Here is a 23394-nt window from a genome sequence, read left to right as displayed (position 1 = left end):
AGTGTCCCCTCTAGGGCACAAGTCAATCTAGGAAAATATTTTATAGAGACCCCCGGGCTTCCCAAATGTCATAGTCTCCCCCTCAGCCTCTTCTCTTGAGCCCAAAGGAGCACAAAGCATTTTGTTTGCTACCAGCTTGGTTGCAGGCAGAGGCGGATTTGCAGCTGGTGGGCCCTGTGCTCAGTTTCATTTTGGGGCCTCCAGCCCTATCCAGGGATCTTAAAGCCAAAACCCACTCCTCAGGCATTCTCTTTGCCCCCCATCCCTTGCACGCAAACTCACCCCCCTTCCCCCCACCCCTCAGAAACTCTTTCCCCCCCTCCTTTGCACACACACTCTCCTCCCTTCATTCCCCCCACTCACACTCTTCCCCCCTCCCCCCATCAGTGATGTAATGGAAAATTTTAATGTGCAGAAAATGTGTTGGTTATGTAATTTCTCAATGTTCTGCCAAGTTGTTTTGTTGTATTAATCATTTTTGTTCACAAACGTCTGCAAAACTGTGCTTTTTAAGGGCAAAATATTAGTGCCAGTTGACATTTTATATTGAAGTATGAATCATTAGTCTTAAGCATAGCTAGAAATTCATTATGCAAGTTTAATTACATTATTCAAGCCTATTAAACACATGCATTACAGAGTTTTACTCACAAGACATGGAACAAAAGTAGGCAGATAGAGTTAAGATATAGATCAGACATAATGGCAGAACAAGCTCAAAGGTTGAGTGACCTACTCTTTGTCCTGTCTTCCCATCTAGATATCAATGAATGAGGCTTGGCAAATGTCTGCAAACATTCCTGCGTGAAGCTGTTTCTCCAGTTAATTCAAACTAGTCCAGATCTCCAAGAATTATTAGTCACCTAAATTATTCGCTTGCATAGTACCTCTCCCATTTTCTACAGCATTCGAAGTTAAATGTTATCAGGTCGAGCAACCTAATTGATCTGCAGTGCCTCAAACCAAGCAAAGACCATTCATGTGTTTGCACTTAAGGAGCCAATATCTAAATCATCTGTTCCACTCTGTGTATCATCCTCAACGGTAAAAAATCAAAACGTAATATATTTACATTTTAGCCATATCCTACCTCACCACCAGGCTACATCTTTCAAAGGACTTTTGTGGCTTTTTCTGACAATTTATAGAACTTATAAAGCTTTATTATGGGAATGCAACCTGAACAGTTGTTTTTTTCCAGTGCATTTTTGGCATTCAATTATGATGTGGATATGTTGGCATTGGACTGGGGTGGGCACAGTAAGAAGTCTCACAACACCAGGTTAAAGTCCAATAGGTTTATTTGGTATCACAAGCTTTCGGAGTGCTTCTTCTTCATCAGGTGAGCCACTCACCTGATGAAGGAGCAGCGTTCCGAAAGCTCGTGATAGCAAATAAACCTGTTGAACTTTAACCTGGTGTTGTGAGATTTCTTATGGCATTCAGTTATGACATTAGTTAACGTCAGCCATATCTGACACCTATACATGCAATCTTACCATTGTTTGATAATATTTATTTTTGATGCTGCTTTCCCTATGTATCTTCATTAAGTTTCAGTTTAGCAAATACACTCCTATTTATGAAAATGACATAACAAGATTTTCTGATGATATATGTAAATATCTTTATTTTTCTTCTCTATAACTTATTTCCATCAACCGGCAATTTCCAATCTCCATTTTGGAACCTCTCTTTATACCTGAAAATTGAACCCATTCTTACAGCAGGTAGCAGCTTGTCTGCAGCAATAATTTATTCAACCAAATGAAATATGAAGTTACAATGATTATTCATATGAATTGAGAGGTTGTCCCACCAGAAACGATGGCAGGAATAGAATCTATCATATATATCATATCTGAACTAAAAAGAATATAGACACATGGGAAATAAGATACCATGGATAGTTCTTTCTGAGATCTGTGCAATAACAATGATAGGCCGAGTAACCTCCTGTGCTACAAAATTCTGCCATTCCCACATGGAAGTTGGATATCATCTCAGGAATAACAAAGAATAAAGAAAAGTACAGCCCAGGAACAGGCCCTTCAGCCCTCCAAGCCTGCGCCGATCATGATGCCCTAACTAAACTAAAAAAAATCCTTAATCACCACTGGTGAAATCCATTACTTCCTAAATTGTTGGGTAAGGAAGAAATTATTACCTGCATCTTCAACGAACTATCAAATAAGGTAACACACCCTAATTTCTGACCGATTATCATTGTTTGATAATATATATAGATTGTGGTTATGCATCAAATTGAATAAATGAAGTGACTGGCAAAACATTTGGGGTCTGAAGAAACTTCTGTATTCTTAGAGAATTTGGTTTTACATGGCACAAGTCTTGACCTTATAAAATATTTATTAGATTGGGAAGCCTAAAAAGGTTGCAGCCCTGGTGCTGAGATTCTATAATAGAGCTTATTGCCTTGATTCACTGTTGCTTGTTATAATACAAAAGAAGAAAGGACATTGATTGAAAAGCAGAATAGATTGTTCTTTCTGAGGGAATGCAGGCTTGTAATACACTGACACAGACACACACACACACTTACATTTACCCCCCACCCCCCGCCACATACACTCTCTCTCTCACTCCCATGCACAAACACACTCTCTCACTCCCACGCGCACACACTCACTCTCTCTCCCACACACATTCACTCTCTCACTGACACACATGCACACACACACAATCCGTGCTCACTCTCTCACTCCCAAGCACACACACTCACTCTCTCTCTCTCACACACACATGCACACACATGCACACACATACACACTCGCTCTCTCACTCACACGCGCAGTCACTCACTCACACACCTACACTCACTCTCTCACTCACACACACACTCACTCTCTCACTCACTCACACACACACACACTCACTCACTCACACACACACACACACACACTCATTCACTCACACACACACTCATTCTCTCACTCCCATGCACATGCAGATGACAATCAGCCTTTACCTCTCCAACCTGGGCTCTGCTCCCCAACATTTTACTCACTTGTCCTGGGCCTCACAGCCAACCTGTCCTCTCTGGCTCCAGTCGGAGATGCTGGAGCAGCATTTTAGTGGATTTAGGAAACTGGCATGGGAGAGTGGGTGAAGGAGGGGGGATAGAGGGGGTGAAGGGATGATAGAGGGGGGAAGAAGTTGGGTGGGTGGTTGAGGAAGGAGTGATGGGGTTGATGAAATAGAGGGGATTAGGCAGCTCTGATTCTGGTTCATGCTGCCCGGGGCTGGGTTTACAGATGCATACCTCCAATTCCAACCCTCCCCTTGTGGCAGTCGCTTCTGCTCGCACATTCCAATATTTGGACACTCGAATGCTGAGTGCTAACAGTGTTAGAACTACAGTTCCCATCAACCACTGCAGGCTGGGTCCCCCTTGATTCCATACTGAGCAGACCCTGGGACATATTCAGCATGGCTAATGTAGTTCTGAATGGATGAATGTCTCCAGGTGTTAAGGACCAGATCAGAAACTCCAGGGTGTTTTATGAAGTTAGCCTAGAGCCAAACTTTTACACTTGATTTTGGCATTAGGGTGAGCATAAGATGTTTCAATCCAGGTATGACTCAAGTGACCCACCAGGAAGCTTTTATCACAATAAACTTTATTTAAGAATACAGAATATAACCAAAAGATTCAGCATAACTTTTACCAATTAAAATACTTAAACCTGAAAAAGTATAATTCCTAACAGCTAACTATCTCTATTGTTCCAATTCAGCAGTATCCCCCACAGTCATAAAGCCCTTCTTTAGAACCAATTAGCACAGAAACCAAGACTGCTTATGTAGATACTAGATTTCTAGCCTTTTGACACTTCTGGAGAGTGATCCAGATAGTTGCCTGTCTTCTAATTCTCACTCAGCAACCTCCATAGAAAGCTCCACCTCCCAAACAGTAGAGTCTCAGAGGAAAAGGCTTATTTCTTGGCAGATTCCAGTCTTCACTTCAAACAGAGGAAGAGATATAGTGAAAATGATCTCTCTATAAAAATCCAAAAAAAAACAGACTGCCTTGAGTTCTAGCCTAGCTGTTAACCAAATCAAGCCCCACTCTGAAATATCCCAGGGGAAAACTCAAAACAACTGAATCCTGCATTAATTCAGATCAAAACAAACATTGCATCAATTGAAATCAATTATGTTGCTGCAGTAACAATGCAGTGCTTCTGGATCTAGACAGAATGGCTCCGATAATAAAAACAAACTGCATCCTGCGCAAAAAGAAGATGCCTTTCTTAAAGGCACAGTGTTGTCACACAGGTGCCTGCGCAGAACCAAGAACCCAGAGCTGCAGTGAGCAGGTCAGGTACGTCTTTCCTTCTAATCTGTGCTTGGCTGAGAATGATGATTGATTTTCATTTGTGAGCAGGTTTGCAATGTATATCTATACCTGATTAGCTGTGGGAGACATCATTCAAAGAGACTGCATTTGGGGTTCCCTGCTAGAGCGTGATGTGCTTAATTGTAAATCCACCCCTGCTTGCAGAAATTGCTGGAAAGATGACATATTTAGACATCAGTCCACTTTTAGGTTCTACTACAGATTTTTGTCATGGTTTACCCCCTTAACCTTCAACCTTCCAGAGGTATCCACAAGGCAGTGAAGCTTTCTCTCACTGCTAAGAATTTGGTTAATAATGCCAGTGTGTGTCCACATGCCAGGGAGCCTTAAAACTGCGTGCCTGGGAGCCAAACTCTCCTCTAAATTCCTCTGAAGCTTTAGCCTGCATTGAGAGTTTCCAGGCATCACCATAAGGAGGCAACACTGAGGTCTGAGGAGAGGCTGTATACTGACTGGGAGAGACTTACACATTGGCTCTGTTGTTTCACATTGCTGTTTGCCAGCAGTGTAGACTGAAACTGAGAAGCAAAACAGCACACAAAAGCAGAAAGCACACTAACTCACTTTATCCACACACTAAATACATCACATCAACCTATTGGACACACAGGTCAGGCTTAATAAGTCTACAGGTGGAATTTTCCCATCCCGCCCGCCACGGGAATCGTCTTGGGCGGGACACGGACCATGCAAAGGTCCATTGACCTCGGCCGGATTTTTCGGCTTCCCCCCAAAGCACAGAAAGTACCTATAATCATTTATTTATATATTTATTAGTGTCACAAGTAGGCCTACTTCAACAGTGCAATGAAGTTACTGTGAAAATTCCCTAGTCACCACACTCCAGTGACTGTTTGGCTACATTGAGGGAGAATTTAGCATGGCCAATGCACCTAACCAGCACGTCTTTCAGATTGCGGGAGGAAACCGGAGCACCCGGAAGAAACACAGGGAGAACGTGCAAACTCCACACAGACAGTGACCCAAACCGGGAACCAAACTCGGGTTCCTGCCACTGTGAGGCAGCAGTGCTAACCACTGTGCCACCGTGTTGATCAGTGCTGGATATAATCAAGAATGTAGTGATTTAATCTTATGATATCATTTTGACTTTCTCCTCTCTTTAATTTGTCCATGCAGTGGTGTACTTCACTCTAAAATCATCCATGATCTCTGCGATCCTCCAATTCTGACCTCTTGCGCATACAGCTTTGGCAGCTGTGCCTTCAGCTGCATGGGCTCTAACATCTGGAATTCCCATCCTAATCCCCTCTGCCTCTCTATCTTTCTTTCCTCCTTTAAGGAAAACCCCAAAAGCTCCCTCTTTGACCAAGCTTTTGGTCACTACTTCCTTATGTGAATCAGTGTGAAACTTTCTCTGATAATGGCCCCCTGATGCTGCCTCAGGTTTTTTTTTAAACTATGTTAACCGTGCTTTATGAACACAAGTTGTTGTTATTGGCTTTCCTCCTATTCTGGATATCTTCACTATTGCTGAACCATCTGTCATGTTTTACTTTTTTTTTTACAGAGTTGAAGTATCTGATTTACTAATGCTGATTGTTAATTTAGAAATCTGGTTCTTGTCTTTGTGTTTCACAAATAAATTATTCTGCAGTTTCACCTTTTGTTCTTTGCATTTACTCTTTTTCCCAGACACAGTTGGAGGGCTTATGTGTCACTTTATAGCCATGACTTGTAATAGGCCTATTTTCCTGCAGATTATTTCTTGTCGCCTATTTAATATCAGCATCTGTTTTCTATGCCAGATCCATATGTGCAATAACCCAGCGCCTCTTGCATGAGTGGATCCTCCAGGAAGATTACAGAGGATTTAGGGAATTGGCTTTCATGCTCCGCAAAAGAAAGATTTAACCATTTTCATCTTCTAAGCCGACAAGTTGATTCATTAAATATTCACCCAACAGCCACCCACCATTCCAGAGGGAAACAATGTCAAGCATCTTAAATGAGATTGATCCTGGATGAGGTTTTAATCGGCTGGCAATTTTTGTAATTTGCAGTGCAACCCGGAATGAAACATATGACCACAAATTGACATTGTCCTGTGTCCTCTTTCAGGGATATGCAAATACGGTGAAAGGATTTCACAAACTGGGATTGATCAATCCTGACCCAAGCCATCTGCTTAGTTCTGAAGCTCCTCCGATCACCTGGGTATGTCCCTTTGTTTCATAGCTTTTTGCACAGGGTGTTTCTGCAGGATTATTCTGAGGGTTTTGGATACTCGGATGTGTTGTAATGATGGCTACAAAAATGAAGAATGCGGTCTTTAATCCTATTTCTGAATTAAACCACTGTATTACTAACAGCATCTGGGCCGATCTTTGAGCCATTTTGTAATTCATTTTAATCATTTTTCTCCAGATGTTCTGATATGTAGGTTTTTCAGAATTGCTGAAACTATTTTGATTGATATCACTGTTACATTTTGTCCATTTTTGTCAGTAAAAGTATTATTGGTTATTTTATTTGGTTGGCCTTTATCTTTCTCTTCTGTGTCTGTTCATGGCATTCATCCTCCTTAACTGGAAAAACAGTTATATTGGGTTTCATAGAGAAAAGGTCCTTCGGCTCATCAAATCTGCACTGACAATAATTACCACTAAAGTTGCTATAATCCCATTTTCCAGCACTTGTCCCATATCCTTAAGCTGTTTCAAATGCACATCCAAATACTTTTTAAAGATTGTAAGGTTTCTGGACTCTGCTACCTTCGCAGGCAGTCCATTCCAGATTCCCACCACCCTCTGAGTGATTTTCTTTTTCTCAAATCCCCTCTCAATCTCTTGTCCCTTACTCTAAAACTATGCCCCTTTGTGATTGACCCCTCAACCAAGGGGAACAGTTGCTTCCTATTCACCCTGTCCATACCTCTCATAATCTTACACTGTCAATCATGTCCCTCTCAGCCTTCTCTGCTCTCGAGAAAAAAAATCCAAGCCTATCAAATCTCTCCTTATAGCTCAAATGCTTCATCCCAGGCAATATCCTGGTGAACATCCTCTGTACTCCCTCTAATGCAACCACATCCTTCCTATAGTGAGGTGACCAGAACTGCACACAGTACTCCAGTTGTGACCTAACCAATGTTCTGTACAGCTCCAACATTACCTCCTTGCTCTTACACTCTACGCTATAACTGATAAAAGCAAGTGTCCCATATGCCTTCTTAACGGTCTATTCACCTGCTCTGCTGCTTTCAGGGATCTGTAAATAAGTACCCCAAGATCCATCTGTTCCACTGAACTTCCTAGTGTCCTGTCATTCATTTAATAGTCCCCTGTCTTGTTACTTCTTCTAAGCTGCATCACCTTGCACTTATCAGGATTGAATACCATCTGCCACTGCCCTGCCCGTCTGACCAGCCCATCCATATCTTCCTGTAAACTACGACCTTCTTCTTGTCCTCTGAATCACCATGCAGCATTATGTTTTTAATGTAGACAGGATTGGTTCAGTCCTTGATTGCTTCGCAGATACTGGCAAGGTGTCCAAGAAGTTGAGGGCCATCATGACCGGGCAACAGCAGACAACTCAGTGTATCAGCGTTGGGTCCCGGGGTGGTGATCTAGGAGGTATTCATAAGATGCCAGTAACAAGGCCCAACAGTGTATCCGGGCAAAGGCAATGGGGTATATTGCTTTGTTGTCTTTAAAAAGTTCCAACCATGGTTTATAATCAGTCGCTATGATGAAGCGACTAACATGGATGTATTGATGGAATTTTTTAATCCCGAAGACAACTGCCAACATCTTTTTCTTGATCTGGGAATACCTCACCTCAGTGTCCGAGAAGGTCCTAGAAGGTCCTACGCAATAGGCTTCTGTTCCATCTCTCCAGTGATGTGCCATTATTGCCCCAACCCAACAAGGGCGGCATCGTATGTCAAGATAATGTCCTTTTTGGGGTCAAAATCAGTCAATAAATTATAGGACAAAAGTTGCTCTTTGACACTGTTGAAAGCTTCCAGCTGTGGTGCCCACCCCCCACCACCTCCCCCCCCCCACCACCCCCAGACCTCCTTTGATATTTCTGTAGTAGGGCACACAGGAGAGCCAGCAAAGAAGCTAAATTAGGAATAAACTTCCTGTAATAATTCACTAACCCCAAGAAGGATTTCAATTCCATGGAGTTCCATGGAGTTGACACCTCCTTAATGGCACTCACCTTGTCTTCCATTGGATAAGATCCTTGCCATCCCCCGATAGCCCAACTAGGTCATGGCGCTTGCTTGGTAGACACATTTTTCCCTTTTCAGGCATACCTCAACCTCCAAATATTGCCGTAAGCCCTCTTCCAGGTGTTCGTGTTCTGAAGTTCCAGTAACCAAGACACTGTCCAGGAACACCACTACCTGAGGTGACTCACTGATGTTGTTCTCCATGACTCATTGAGAAATGGCGCATGCAGACGAGACCCTAAAGGGCAGGCGAGTGTACTCGTATAGGCCCTTGTGCATATTAATTGTCACATACTTTCGGGAAGGCTCACCCAATTCAAGTTGGAGATACATGGCTCATGTCCAACTTTGAAAATGCTTGGTTCCCAGTTTACCTGGTGTACAGGTCTTCAATCCGGGGCATGGGATATCTGCCAAGCTTAGAAACCCTATTGACAGTAAGCTTATCATCTCTACGAAGTCAGACTGATTTATCCAGCTTAAGGACAGGAACAACAGCTGCAGCCAACTCTGCAAACTGTACGGGTATTATGACGCCCAGCTTTCCAGGCATTCTAGTTCTGACTTTTCCAATAGGAAATATAGAACTGGTCTCGCTCTAAAATACATATGCATAGTATCAGGGTGGAAGGAGATCTTAGCTTTGGTTCCCCTTATTTTTCCAAGTGCTTCTTGGAAGACTTCAGGGTCATTGATGACTACGTAGAGTTCCCCCGCACCTCCAGCCAGTTCAATCCGATGCTTTGGAGCCAATCTCTCCCCATAAGGCTAGGTCCTTACCCCCTTGTAATGATGAGTGGAAGTCAAGCTGACTGTGCCTTGTAAGTCATTAGGTTTGCTGTGATGCCCTTTATCTGCAATAGTCCCTCTGTGTAGGTGGCCAACCTGGCCTTGTGTTTTCTAAGTTCAGGAGCTCAATACCAGCCCACACGTGATAAGTCTGCTCCCTGATAACAGAGACCGGAGCCTCCATATCCACTTCCATTTTTAATGTGTGACAATTTACTAACAACTCCACCGTTATGGGGCAACCTTTGTCGTGGAGATGCAATTTCATTGCATTGTCCCTGGTTGTGGGCATTTCTGTAAGGTACGGTCCAGTACTGGCCTTGATCTTTGCTCAAAATAGCACGTGTTTTGACTGCCCCTATATCTTAGCTTTGATTGTGGTCTTCTGCTGAACTTGCAATAGTCTACTGTCTGGCATCTACAACCTTCTGGGAAAGACTTCCTCGGAGCCTGAAGGCTGTCCCTGACTTCCTTTGACTGCCAGCTGATGCAACTCGGGCTCTGCCACTGCAGGGATGCTGGGATATTTTACAGATAACATTGTTCTTAGTTGAGGAATGGACGTTGCATGAGGCCCCTCCCCCCAATTGGAGGACACTGCTAACAGACATTGCCTGTGTTTCCTGAGCTCCTTTCTCTGTATTCTCCATTGATAGAGCTATCTAATTGTCTTCTTTAGATCCAAATTTGGTTCTGCCAATAATTCTTTTTGGACTATCACCTCATTAATTCCACAGACCAACCTATCTCGCAATATGTCGTTCAAGTTTGTCCCGAATTCACAGTGCTCTGCCAATTTCCGCAGCCTGGTCAGAAATTTGGTGGCAGATTCCCCAGTGGTTAACCCCTGCCATGTTAAAGCAGTATTGCTGAAGTATTATGGAAGATTTTGTGTCATAATAGTGTTTAAGCAAGTCCACCAATTCAGTAAAGGTTTTGGAGTCAGGGTCATCTCGGTAGGTCAGGCTTTTTATTACACTTAAGGTCGGGACCCCACATGTAATCACTTTTTGCTTCTTGTCCCCCTCAATACTGTTGACCTGAAAAAGGTAACGCATGCGCTCAGCATACTGGGCCTAGTCTTCTGTGCTTGCATCGTAGGCTTCAAGTTTCCCGAAAAGAGGTATATTTCTTACCAGAGGATTAGAGAAAAAACTCGCTTTACTCCTCGTCAATGTAATAATCTTACCGAGGCCAGTCTTCTATAGAAACATAGAAGATAGGAGCAGGAGGAGGCCATTTGGCCCTTCGAGCCTGCTCCGCCATTCATTACGAACATGGCTGATCATCCAACTCAATAGGGGCGGCACGGTAGCACAGTGGTTAGCACTGCTGCTTCGCAGCTCCAGGGTCCTGGGTTCGATTCCCGGCTCGGGTCACTGTCTGTGTGGAGTTTGCACATTCTCCTCGTGTCTGCGTGGGTTTCCTCCGGGTGCTCCGGTTTCCTCCCACAGTCCAAAGATGTGCGGGTTAGGTTGATTGGCCAGGTTAAAAATTGCCCCTTAGAGTCCTGGGATGCGTAGGTTAGAGGGATTAGCGGGTAAATATGTGGGGGTAGGGCCTGGGTGGGATTGTGGTCGGTGCAGACTCGATGGGCCGAATGGCCTCCTTCTGCATGGTAGGGTTTCTATGATTCTAATAGCCTAATCCTGCTTTTTCCCCATAACCTTTGATCCCATTCACCCCAAGTGCTATATCCAGCCACCTCTTGAATACATTCAGTGTTTTTGCATCCCCATCACTCTTTTATTTACTGTGATACGTGAATGCCTTTCAATGGCTGCAGAGTGCAGATCAGTCCTGAGTCTATCGACTGCTGGCCTGAGTGGACCCAGCTGGTTCTAAATCCCCATTGTTTCCCTATTGGGCGAGCCTCCACTTGCCTCATAGGGGAGCTCATATTCAATGAGGCTCATAGGGAAAACAATTGATCCCCTGTGGCATCATGACACACAGCCTTGTTTTCAAATGGTTTTCAAGGGAAGGGTCTGGGGTTGCTACAGTCCCAACATCTGTGCAACTTTCTCCAGCCTTACTTCTCAGGTTGCACCCCTTGCTCTTACATGTGATAAACCAACAGTTCTTATTTGTGTGGAACTTGTCACTGAAAATAAAGAAGGCGTTCACATTGTGTTCAGGGTTTGCCCAGCAAGCAATGGCACGCTTAATTTAGAAAAAATGTATATCAATGTAGCATGTGGGTAGAATGTGTGTGTTTTGTTGCAGCTTTCTCTTCCTCTTTTCCCTCCCTTTGTTGCCTCTGTCCCTGTAGTCACAGCTCATTATTCTCATCAGACTATTTAAAACTCTTTTGTTTGTACAGAGAGAGCTCATATGTGAGCTGGTGGGAATTCCACCATCCAGCAATTTGCAAAGCCTCCAAGAAGCCGTCTATGATAAGATTGGAAGAGATGATCACAGAATGAGCACGCTGACATGGTGAGACAAGCATTGTTTTTTTTTCTTTCTGCTGTGGGTCTCCTGAAGCTCTCATGCCCTGTGATTGTCCAGAGAATTGGGGCAGTGGCAGATTGCTCCCTCAGTGCCAGTGTTACTCAGTTCACACTGATCTGTCATGAAGAGCTGATGCGATAACGATGGACTTAACCACATGTACATTTTATCCCTTCCTGAGCTCGCACTTTTGGCGTTTGTGTGACACTCAATCTAGCAGTCTGGATGTACACATTGCTGGAGGGGATGGGGCTTGGGATGGGAGGGGCTTCTTAAGACTCAAACTCACCACCTTCAAGGTTGTTTGGAGAAGGGAGAGTTGCCAGATGTTTATCAAATTTGAACAACTTAGCGCTGATAGAAGCCTTTGTAATTGAAATGCATGTTTCTAATTACTGTAAAAGCTCTATTGAACAGTAAGCAGATTTCCTATTTTAAAACATTAAATGTTTTTGTGTACTTGTTGAGGGGACAGGATAGTGAGCTTTCTCAGATTCTGCTGATTCTGTTGTGCAGGATTGGGTTTCTGTGGGGTTTCTACCAAAATTACCACATGGTGGCACAGTGGTTAGCACTGTTGCCTCACAGCGCCAAGGACCCGGGTTCGATTCCAGGCTTGGGTCACTGTCTGTGTGGAGTTTGCACATTCTCCCCGTGTCTGCGTGGGTTTCCTCTGGGTGTTCCGGTTTCCTCCCACAGTCCAAAGATGTGCGGGTTAGGTCGATTGGCCATGCTAAATTGCCACTTAGTGTTGGGGGGACTGGTAGGGTAAGTGTGTGGGGTTATGGGCCTGGGTGGGATTGGGGCAGTGCAGACTCGATGGGCTGAATGGCCTCCTCCTGCACTGTAGGGATTCTATGATTCAAATGGTAATGTTGGTGTCAGAATTCAGCCCCCATATTGAATCAATTTAACTGTCCCTCTGATCTCTTCTTCTCTCTTTCTCTTTGTTATTTTAAAATTGTCTATCTCTCTCTCTTTCTCTGCTCTGTCCATATCACCCAAGGCATGTTGGGACAGAGGACATCGTGTCGAGTCATTCCACCACTTCAGGATGTAGCTTGTCTGTGTTCCAACTTACTAGACCTAACACCTTGTTGGAAAGGATTATTTTAATTGGCACATTTTGTGAAATGCCTCCATTGCATGTAGTGACATTGATGTGCTTTCAATAAAGGCTAGGAATTTTGGAAGACAAACCTGTATGGAAAGAACAGAGCCTTCTGGAGACTTTTGCAAAGCACATCGAGCCCAAACTTGCCTATGGTAAGTAGAGCATTATATTTTCTCATGCATAAGCATCACTGAATGTAGCTACTGTGTGTTTTTTAATATTTTAGGAGTGAATGAAAATGAGAGAGAAGACATGAAGGCATAACCTACAAAATTGAAAGACAGGGGGTGGAATTCTCTGGCTGCGCTGGTCTAAAAACTGGAAATTCCCACCCGACCGTCAATGGCATTTCACATTCTCCACAACCCACTCACTAAACTTCAAGTGGCGGGCGGGATGGGAGAATTCTGGCCCTAGTGTTTACAAAGTGCTAACTGGGTGGCCCGGTGGCACAGTGAATAGCATCGCTGCCCCACAGTGCCAGGGACCCAGGTTCGATTCCCGGCTTGGATTACTGTCTGTGTGGAGTCTGCACGTTCACCCCATGGGTTTCCTCCGGGTGCTCCAGTTTCCTCCCACACCCTGAACGACATGCTGATTAGCTGCATTAGCCATACTAAATTCTCCCTCAATGTAGCTAAAGAGGCACTGGAGTGTAGTGACTAGGGGATTTTCACAGTAACTTCATTGCAGTGTTAATGCAAACTTACTTGTGACCCAATAATTAAACTTAAACTGAAGATTTAGCTAAGTTGATGTCCTGGATGTTTATGTTCAGTTCAAGGACAAGGAATAGCAGACGTCTTAGCTACTGAATCTGATTTCATGTCAGTATCTCTTCAAATAATTTATGAGCAATGTCATTGAAGATTAGTAGGTATTTTATTTTAAAGGAATATGGTATGAAGAATTATTTTCAGTTATTGGTATAGTACATTGAATGAATACTAAAAATTGAAGCATTTGCATTAATATAGCATCTGCAATGACTTTCCAAAACATGTCACAGTGCTTTTGCATTCTAGTCATACTGTGTGTAATGGAGGAAACTGAGGGGGGAGGGATTTTTCGGTCTCTTGCTGGTGAACTTGAAGGTGGGAGGGGTTTTATAAAATAAAATGGAAACCCTACCTTCCCACCCACCTCCGGCCTGCCTCCCATATTATGGGGGCAGGCAACACCTCAGGCAGCTCTCCCATCCTTGGGTCTATTGAGGTCCTTAAATGGCCAATTAATGGCAAACAGCCCAGCAGTTTTCATTGTGGGGCTGCTCTCGGGCAGAAAGTGGGGTACCTTCTGTGGGGTACTTCCCCTGTGCCCATTGGGAGCATCACCCAAAGGTCTTCCCCACCCTAACACTAACATTTAACACTAGTTAGACCTCAGCTGGAGTACTGTGTAGAGTTTTGGGTGCCATATGGGAAGGACATAAACGCATTGGAGAGAGTGCAGAAGAGGTTTACAAGAATGGTTCCAGAGATGAGAAACTTCAGTTATGAGGATAGATTTGGAGAGGGTCAGACTGTTCTCCTTGGAGAGAAGAAGGCTAAGAGGAGATTTGATAGAGATATTCCAAATCGTGAGGGGGCTTGACATTTGCAGTGTTTAATTAAAATTGTACAATAGCAATTTTGTATAATTGATGTGTGGAAATTAATTTATGACGAACAACTCTGTTAAGTAACGGAAAATGGTTATTAGCCTACCAGGCCTTCAGTGAGGTCAGTGCTTATGTACTCAGGAAAAGAGACTAATCTAACCTTGCATCAGTTTCATAAACACTACATTCCAGGCTGGGACACGAGATGAAAACAAAGAAAAATTTAACGTGACAATTACCGAATAACAAGATATGTTGACATAATTACACTAATGAAGAAGGCGGTTTTCTATTGGATAAGAAAGAGCAAAAAGCTATGTTATGATTGGTGGACTATGTATGCAAATGAAGGATTAGAAAGTTGCTCATTCCTAATTTGCTGTAATTAACTATAACTGCTAAGTATCTGTATGGATCAACAGAACACCATAGCGAAATTCACTGTTCGCTGCGTCTGTTCTCCTTGCTAGCAGGTTAATAAAAAACTTGAAAGATTTGAGTGCTCACCATGCATTATTTGGGTTAATCCTCAACAGATGGAATGTGTGAACAGCAAGACTTTGAGGCTTGGTGATTTCCATTGCATTTGGCAAACACAAGATAGTATTGTGTATTATATTATCCGAGAGTGGATTTGAACCAATAGCTAACCTGTCTCACAGTGCCAGGGACCCGGGTTCAACTCCTAGCTTGGGTCACTGTCTATGTGGAGTCTGCACGTTCTCCCCATGTCTGCATAGGTTTTCTCCAGCTGCTCCGGTTTCCTCCCAAAGTCTGAAAGATGTGCTGGTTAGATGCATTGACCGTGCTAAATTCTCCCTCAGTGTACCTGGACAGGTGCCAGAGTGTGACGACTAGGGGATTCTCACAATAACTTTATCGCAGTGTTAATGTAAGCCTACTTGGGACACTAATAAAAGTAAACTTTTTAATCAACTTTTAACTGGCATTCTATTTTTAAGAGGACAATTCATCTATTTCACCTTAGTTCAAATTGTCCATTTTGGATTGAATGAGGTTGAACATCTATGCCATTCCTTATGTAGCAGGACCAGTCTTGAATCAGCTCCACAATCAAGCTCCATAGCTAAAATACTTTCACAGATTTAAAATCAGGCCTTGTACGTCTGAACATTCTCATTCTGATATTTCTTTTCCCCAAGGCCCTGGAAAATTTTCCTTTTCAAGTGTTCAAAAGTTCACTTTTGAAAATCGCCCTTGAATCTGCTTCCATGGCCCTTTTACCTTGTACATCCTGAACCATTAAAAAAACCATGGGGGAGATTTTGCCGCTTCCCAGCCGTGTGTTTCCCCAGCGGTGGAAGGTGACGCGTTGTTCACTAGCGGCGGGATTCTTTGGTTCCGGCACCATCAATGGGATTTTCCATTGAGGTCACCCCACTCCGCTGTGAAACCCGCAGGTGGGGGTGTGCTGCCAGCGGGACAGGAGAATCCCGCCAGCATGAACATATGGAGAAATCCCACCCATATTCCCCATCTTTCCCTTAGTTCTTTTGCCAATTATAAGTCTATGATTTTGCTTTTAAAATAATGAGACTTCCAAGGCAAGTTCATTCATCTTTTAAAATCAATGCATTCATATTGGGGCATAAAGCTAGATAGCAACATGCCTGCATAAAAGATGTTGTCAAAAGTAACAAATCGGCGCATATTTAGTATTCCTTAACAATGTTGTGTTTTCCTCTGATGTTTCAGGTATATTGTGGGAATCATCTTTGAAAGATTCATGTGTACTTCAATATTTAAACTTAAAGTAAAAGTAAAGTTTATTTATTAGTCACAAGTAGGCTTGCATTCACACTGCAATAAAGTTACTGTGAAAATCCCCTAGTCGCCACACTCCAGCGCCTATTTGGGTACACTGAGGGAGAATTTAGCATGACCATCCACCTAACCAGCACGTCTTTCGGACTGTGGGAGGAAATTGGAGCACCCGGAGGAAACCCACGCAGACACAGGGAGAACGTGCAAATTCCACACAGTGACCCAGACTGGGAATCAACCCGGATCCCTGGTGCTGTGAGGCAGCAGTGCTAACCACTTTGCTGCCGCCGCACCAACGTAATAAGTAAAAACTGCAGATATGCTACAAAAGTGATTTTCTCTGCATGTCTTTTGGTGAAGATGATCATGTACATGTGTTTAAAATGTTCATATTGTGGTTTTGATCATTTGAAAAGTTCTTTAGATTCTAACTAACCTCTCTACCTTGATTTTAGGAGTGGGGTGGATCCCTCTGTGTACAAAATTATAAATCTATTCTTTGTAACAGCATTTGCAATTCTATTACAGCTTTCCTCTCTAATGCCATAGTACATTGGGAATCCTACATTTAGATGAGTTTGTATTGAGCCTAAGTTATTCATCAAGCACGATCTTTATTAGAAGCAAACATACATGTTAAGCACTACATATTGCAAAACTGTCTTTACTATTTGCAACCTGCAGGAGAAACAAACTCACAGTATGAAAATTGATAGGTAAATATGTTTACACATGTAGCATGAGTTTATAAAAATATTTGCAACATTCTAATACAGTTGGGGATTATTTTGTGAGTAATACAAAAGCAAAATTCTGCAGATGCTGGAAATCTGAAATAAAAACAAAACAAAGTGCTGGAAATATACAGCAGGTCAGGTAGCATATGTGGAGAGACAAAAACAGAAGAGTTAACGTTTCAGATCAAGATGACCTTTCATCAGAACTGATGAAAGATTTTGATAGATCATTTTGTGAGGTATGGTTGTGTTGTAGTTATTTTGTAGTTCGTTTTTGCTTCTGCATTCTAGCAAAATAGCCATATTAATTGGGATTTTCACAGTAACTTCACTGTCATGCTAATGTAAGCAAACACCCCAACTGATACTTAATTGATGCCATAGTTTTTGGTGAGATCGTAGTAAACAAAGAACAGTACAGCACAGGAACAGGCCGTTTGGCCTATCAAGCCTGTGCCGATACTAAACTAAAAACCTTTTGCCTCTACATGCTCCATAACCTTCTATTCCCTGTGTATTCTCGAATCTGTTGAGATGCCTGCATTGAATGAACCACCATTGCTTGCTATCTTTTACCTAAAATACATCTAACTGATACCTGTATTGAAATATGTCCAAAGTCCAAAGATGTGCGGGTTAGATAGATTGGCCATGCTAAACATTGTCCTTAGTGTGCTGAGATGCATAGGTTAGAGGGATTAGTGGGTGGATATTGGGGTAGGGCCTGGTTGGATTGTGGTCGGTGCAGACTCGATGGGTCGAATGGCCTCTTTCTGTGCTGTAGGGTTTCTATGATTCTATGAAATGCCAGTCAGTTGTTTAAATGCTATATGTTTACACTACATGTTGAATGTCGTATTTCATGAATAATTTAATAGCTTAATGCAAGTAATGGTGGATAGAGAATAAACAGATAATGGCGGATAGAGAATTAAACAAATAATTTTCTCAGGTGAGGGACCGAATGTAATGTGTGCATGATTGATACCAATACAAGGCTTGATGCAAATAAGCTACAAGGAAAACATAAAGACATTAAAAATGGATCAAAGTTTTGTGATTGAGCAAAGTGATGGGAGATGATATATAATGAGCGCAAGTGTGAAATTATCCACTTTGGTAGGAAGATTGGAAAAGCAGAATATTCGGGTTCGAATCCTGCCACGACAGATGACGGAATTTGAATTAAAAAAAATACCTGAAATTAAGAATCTACTGATGACCATGAAACCATTGTCAATTGTCAGAAAAACCCATCTGGTTCACTAATGTCCTTCAGGGAAGGAAATCTACTGTCCTTACCTGATCTGGCCTACATGTGACTCCAGAGCCATAGCAATGTGGTTGACTCTCAACTGCCCTCAGGCAACTAGGGATGGGCAATAAATACTGGCCAGCCAGCGACACTCATGTCTCATGAATTAATTTTTTAAAAGAGTAAAGGATTCTTGTTGAAATTTGATACAGCTTAGGTGAAACCACACCTGGAGTGTTTTGTCCATTTTTAGCCTCCTTACCGAAGGAAGGGCAAAGGGAGTGGGGCAAAAGTTTACTAGATTGGTTGTAGGTGAGAGGATCAGAAGAGATTGAGTTGAATGGGCCTGTGCTTTCAAATGAGAGATGATCTTATTGAAATCTATCAAATTCTGGGAGGATTTGAGAGGGTGGATGCTCTCTGGAGAACTTACAGGTCATTGCCTCAGGGTCAGGGGCTGGCTGGATAGACAGATTTATTGGAGAAAATTCCTCACTCAATGGTTGTGAATCTTTGGAATTCTCTACCCAGAGGGCTGTGATGTTCAGTTTATGATTATATTCAAGGCTGACATCAATAGATTTCTGGTCAACAAGAACATCAGGGGTTATACTTGAAGGCTGGTAAAGTGGAGTTCATATGGAATAGAAGCCACGATCTTATTTAATAGGGGGAGCAGGCTCAATTGGTTCTATGATCTGCTCCTATATCTTACATTATATTAAGCTGAGCTCATGGCTGTACTGGAGTAATCTGTCCATTTCCATTTAATGCATGGACTAAGATGCATTTTCTTCATTGGTTTTCAACTGGAATGTGTTTAGATGTGTAAAAGTGGAGCAGTGGTCCTATACCTTCAATACATACTTGTAAACATGTTGCGATCCAAATTATACGTAAATACCTGTTTGTGATATTTGCCTTTTTGTTTCAGCTCCTGGTGAAAGAGATCTGGTTGTCTTGCGGAATGACGTTGGCATTAGACACACTTCAGGTCAACTGGAAACTAAGCACGATAGTCTGGTGGTCTACGGTGATGTTAATGGTTTCTCAGCAATGGCAAAAACTGTTGGCTACCCTTGTGCTATTGGAGCTGAGATGGTTTTAGACGGTAAATTATTTTCATTTCTTCAAACAGATTATTGTGTGAGCATCTCATAAATGTTTCTTTCTGTTACAAGGGACTGTACTTTTGTTTCTGGGAGGAATCCAGGATCCTAATGCAAATTGGCACAAGGAATCCAGCTTCCCAAACAAATAGATATCAAGGAACAATGGCTCCCTCTCAGTCAAACTGGTACTGAAGTAGGGACATGCCAGCCTTACTACCAGAAGTTTGTGGATTCAAAGGATTTAGAGTCATAGGGCCCGATTTTACCATTTCGAGACTAAGTGCTGGGTGCGGGCGCCAAACAGATCCGGGCCCGGAGGCCGCGCTCCAGCGCGCCCATACGCTTTTTTCCGGCGCCGGTCCAGTGGGCGGGGCTTAGCACCGCCGGAACAATAGGAGCTCCGAGAAACTGACAGAACGCGCCCGGGCGTGAAAAAAAAAGCAGGTGGCGGAGAGAGCCTCTCTGCCGTTCATCCTCTGGTCGGGGGTGGGGAGGGGGGAGTGGGGGTGGTGGTGGAGGGGTGGGGTGGAGAAGAGGGGGTGTGACTTATCATCCGATGGCGGGGTGGGGGGTGGGAGGGGGAGAGGGGTGTGACTCATCCTCTGGCAGCAGACACAGTGGAACCCCCCCTGACCACAGAATGAGAATCATACCCCCTCTCCCCCCCCATGGGATGATACATCACACCCCCTCCCCCCCCAGGGGGAGGGGGGAGGGAGGGGGGGGGCGGATGCTAGCGGGTCCAGAGACTTCAGTCCTGAGCGCACAAATGCCATTTAAAACAGATGCAAATGAAGGGCTGCATACATAATACAGCTCTGCACCTATTTCCAGCCGGAAATCTGGCACTGGGAGATGAGTTTGGGGCGGGACGCTGAGCGCAGGTTGTGCTAATCCAGCACCGCCTAAATCTCCCTGCTAAAAAATCAGCGCAGCGGGATGGAAGAATCACCCCCCCCCGTAGTTGTTATTAAACTAACCTTGAATAAAGTGCCAAGTATACACCATAATTTGTTAACAATGGCAACAGTTCTAGACATGCTCCTATTTTAGGAAATGCAAAATTTGACTATTGTGCAATAATTATACAATCTGAAATGATACCAACCTTAATAGACAACTTCAAAATTATGAAAGGCAAATGAATAGAAAATATTTCTACTTGGAAATCTGAAACAGTGGGTCAAAAATAGAAAAATGTCACCAATAAATCCAATAAGAAATTTAGGAGCAACTTCTTTACGAACAGCACGGTTAGAATGTGGAGCATGCTGCAACATGGGGGAGTTGAGGAAAATAGAACAAGTGCATTTAAAGGGAATTGAATAAACAGGTGGGAGAGAAAGAAATGGAAGATTATCTTGATGGGGCAAAATGAAATAGATTGGAAGGAAGCTCATGAGGAGCATAAGTATCAGTTTATCTCGAGACATTTTTTAAGTAATGGCAGCAAATGTTGTTGACTTTGCATATGAGGCTATTGGGAGTGTACAAATATGTTTCAGTCTTTATTGCCCATGGATGACTTGCTCAAAGGTTTTCTTTCCTCCCTACCTGTAACTCCCCCACCCCAAAAGGATAATCACCATGCTGGAGATGCTTCCGATACCATTACATTGTTCAATGTTTTATTGCATTGTTAACAGGTGAAATCTCCACAAAAGGAATGTTCGGCCCTTTGACCAAAGATATCTATCAACCAATCCTGGATCGCATCAAGACTGAAGGCATTTTCTACACTTCAAGCAGCAGCTTTTCATGAAAGAGGATTTATTTTGTTACTGGGAAATCACACAGCAATACTCCAACCTTTATGTTTTCCACAGATTTTATGTAACTGAAGCACTTATGACATTTCTAACTGTAAATTGCAAGTGGCTCATGTGAAATTCTTCACCCACTCAGTGCTACTGACCTTTGAACTCAGACAACCAATTGGAGTATTTTGTGGTGTGTGGTCATTCATGATTAATTAAAGAATTGAACAATTAACAAAACTTTTAATCATTGATGCTGACTGCAAGCTGTGGTAATTAACTATTAATAATCATTTGTAAAAACATTGTGACATCAAACAGCTTTTCAGCTTTGTGAACGAAACTCCCTTTAACTGACTGTTTGAATACAGTTTATTCCTAATACTCTGTGTGTGAAATCTTCTATCTGTACACATAGCTACAAATCTGCACTCATGGAATTGAGTGAGCGCAGGAGAAAATCCAGTGTACCAGCATTAACTCCCCAACCAGAGGTAACAACTTGATCCATTGTAAATTCTCTCTCTGTATCCAAACAGGTGGAGTGTGGCGACTAGGGGATTTTCACAGTAACTTCATTGCAATGTTCCTGTAAGCCTACTTGTGACACTGATAAATTAACTTTAAAAAATTTTAAACCTTGCACACGTCCTATTAGTTGATATAGATAATGAAGTCAATTCTGGTGGGTGGCACAGTGGTTAGCACTGCTGCCTCACAGCGCCAGGGACCTAGGTTCGATTCCGGCTTGGGTCACCGTCTGTGTGGAGTTTGCACATTCTCCCCCGTGTCTGCGTGGGTTTCCTCCGGGTACTCCGGTTTCCTCCCACAGTCCAAAGATGTGCTGGTTAGATTGATTAGCTATGCTAAATTGCCCTTAGTGTCAGGGGGACTAGCTAGGGTAAATGCATGGGGTTATGGGGATAGGGCCTGGGTGGGATTGTGGTTGGTGCAGAATCGATGGGCTGAATGTCCTCCTTCTGCACTATAGGATTCTATCCCAATCCCTTCTATTCCAGGGATGGTCTGTAGATTCCTGGTTCAATAACTTCAGCCAAGCCCAGGGAGCCATTCAATATCTAGCAATTAGTTACAGAGCCCCACATATCTTTCTACAGTTTGCCTGTAAATTTGCTCCTCTGTGTCCTGCCAATTATTTGTTGGCCTACATGCACACATCCAGTAGTTTAATACCTACATTCTAAGGAACATAACTTCAGTTTATATAAAATAAAAACAGAAAATGGTGGATAAACTCAGTAGGTCTGGCAGCATCTGTGGACAGAGAAACACGGTTAACGTTTCGCATTCACATGACCCTTCTACCAAGCAGAAAAGGGAAAGAAATGTGATATGCTGGGTGGGGCAGAATGGAAAGTCAATGATTGGTTAAGGAACTAAGGAGAGATTGACAATGATGTCATGGCAATAAGGCAAAGGGGCTGTTAATAGTGCCATTAAGGACTGAAGATTGTTAATGATGGCAAAGGTAGGAGAGCAGAATGTGTGAATAGGAGAACTTACATTCGCGGCCAGGTGTCTCTGGAGAGGGAGCATGCGGTGTCCACGGGGGCAGTTGATGCCTTCCGCGACCGCTGGGCACCGCAGGGGCTGGGGTGTATTATCGACCCTGATAATCACCTCTTGGTTTGATGTTTTAAGTTTCCTTTTGACTTTGTTTTTGGTTCGGGCTGTTCCCCCTTTCTTTTGGGGAGCTGCCCCTTTTAATTTGTCCCTAAGTTAATTTGAGTTCATTTACTTGGTTGGTGTCAAAAGAGATGTGAATAGGAGAACTGAGGTAAATGCTTGGTGTGCGAGCAAAACTGAGCAACAAGGGATAGTGTCCATGTGTGGGAGAGGTGAGTAGTGTTGGGACAAGCCAGGGGAACCACATAACAGAAATTAAAAGGTGGGCAAGTTCAGAGTCTAAAGTTGTTGAACTCAATGTTGAATCAGAAGGCTATAATGTGTCTAATCAGAAGATGAGTTGCTGTTCTTCTAGTTTGTGTTGGGAATTTGAGTCCATATGGCTCTTCTACAGAACTGAAAAGGGATAGAAATGTGATGAATTATATACTTGGAGAGTAGCGTGGAGCATGGGGCACAGATTGGAAAGATTTCAGATTTCCAGCATCTGCAGTATTTTGCTTTTATCTTAGTTTATATAAGCTCTTTTCATAATTTCATTTAATCTCCGGTTCCAGGT

At 43.0% G+C, this 23394-nt stretch overlaps 1 protein-coding gene across 6 annotated transcripts in view; it reads left to right on the top strand.

Annotated features, from left to right (window-relative positions):
* The window catches only part of aass (aminoadipate-semialdehyde synthase), a 97539-nt gene extending 75964 nt beyond the window's left edge, over nt 1–21575 (top strand). For 3 of the 6 annotated variants that reach the window (XM_078220137.1, XM_078220136.1, XM_078220142.1), the window contains 5 exons: nt 6464–6559; nt 11698–11813; nt 13006–13094; nt 19254–19430; nt 21078–21575. In XM_078220137.1, the coding sequence (XP_078076263.1) occupies nt 6464–6559; nt 11698–11813; nt 13006–13094; nt 19254–19430; nt 21078–21193 (594 nt within the window). In that variant the 3' untranslated portion in view covers nt 21194–21575. The remainder of the gene's footprint in view (nt 1–6463; nt 6560–11697; nt 11814–13005; nt 13095–19253; nt 19431–21077) is intronic. The other 3 variants (XM_078220139.1, XM_078220138.1, XM_078220140.1) reach the window with 1 other exon arrangement.
* Nucleotides 21576–23394: the final 1819 nt, after the last annotated feature.

This window comes from Mustelus asterias, chromosome 9 (assembly GCF_964213995.1).
Source record: "Mustelus asterias chromosome 9, sMusAst1.hap1.1, whole genome shotgun sequence".
Lineage (NCBI taxonomy): Eukaryota > Metazoa > Chordata > Chondrichthyes > Carcharhiniformes > Triakidae > Mustelus > Mustelus asterias.
Note: the sequence above shows the minus strand (reverse complement) of the source record. Positions and strands in the feature narration are given on the sequence as shown.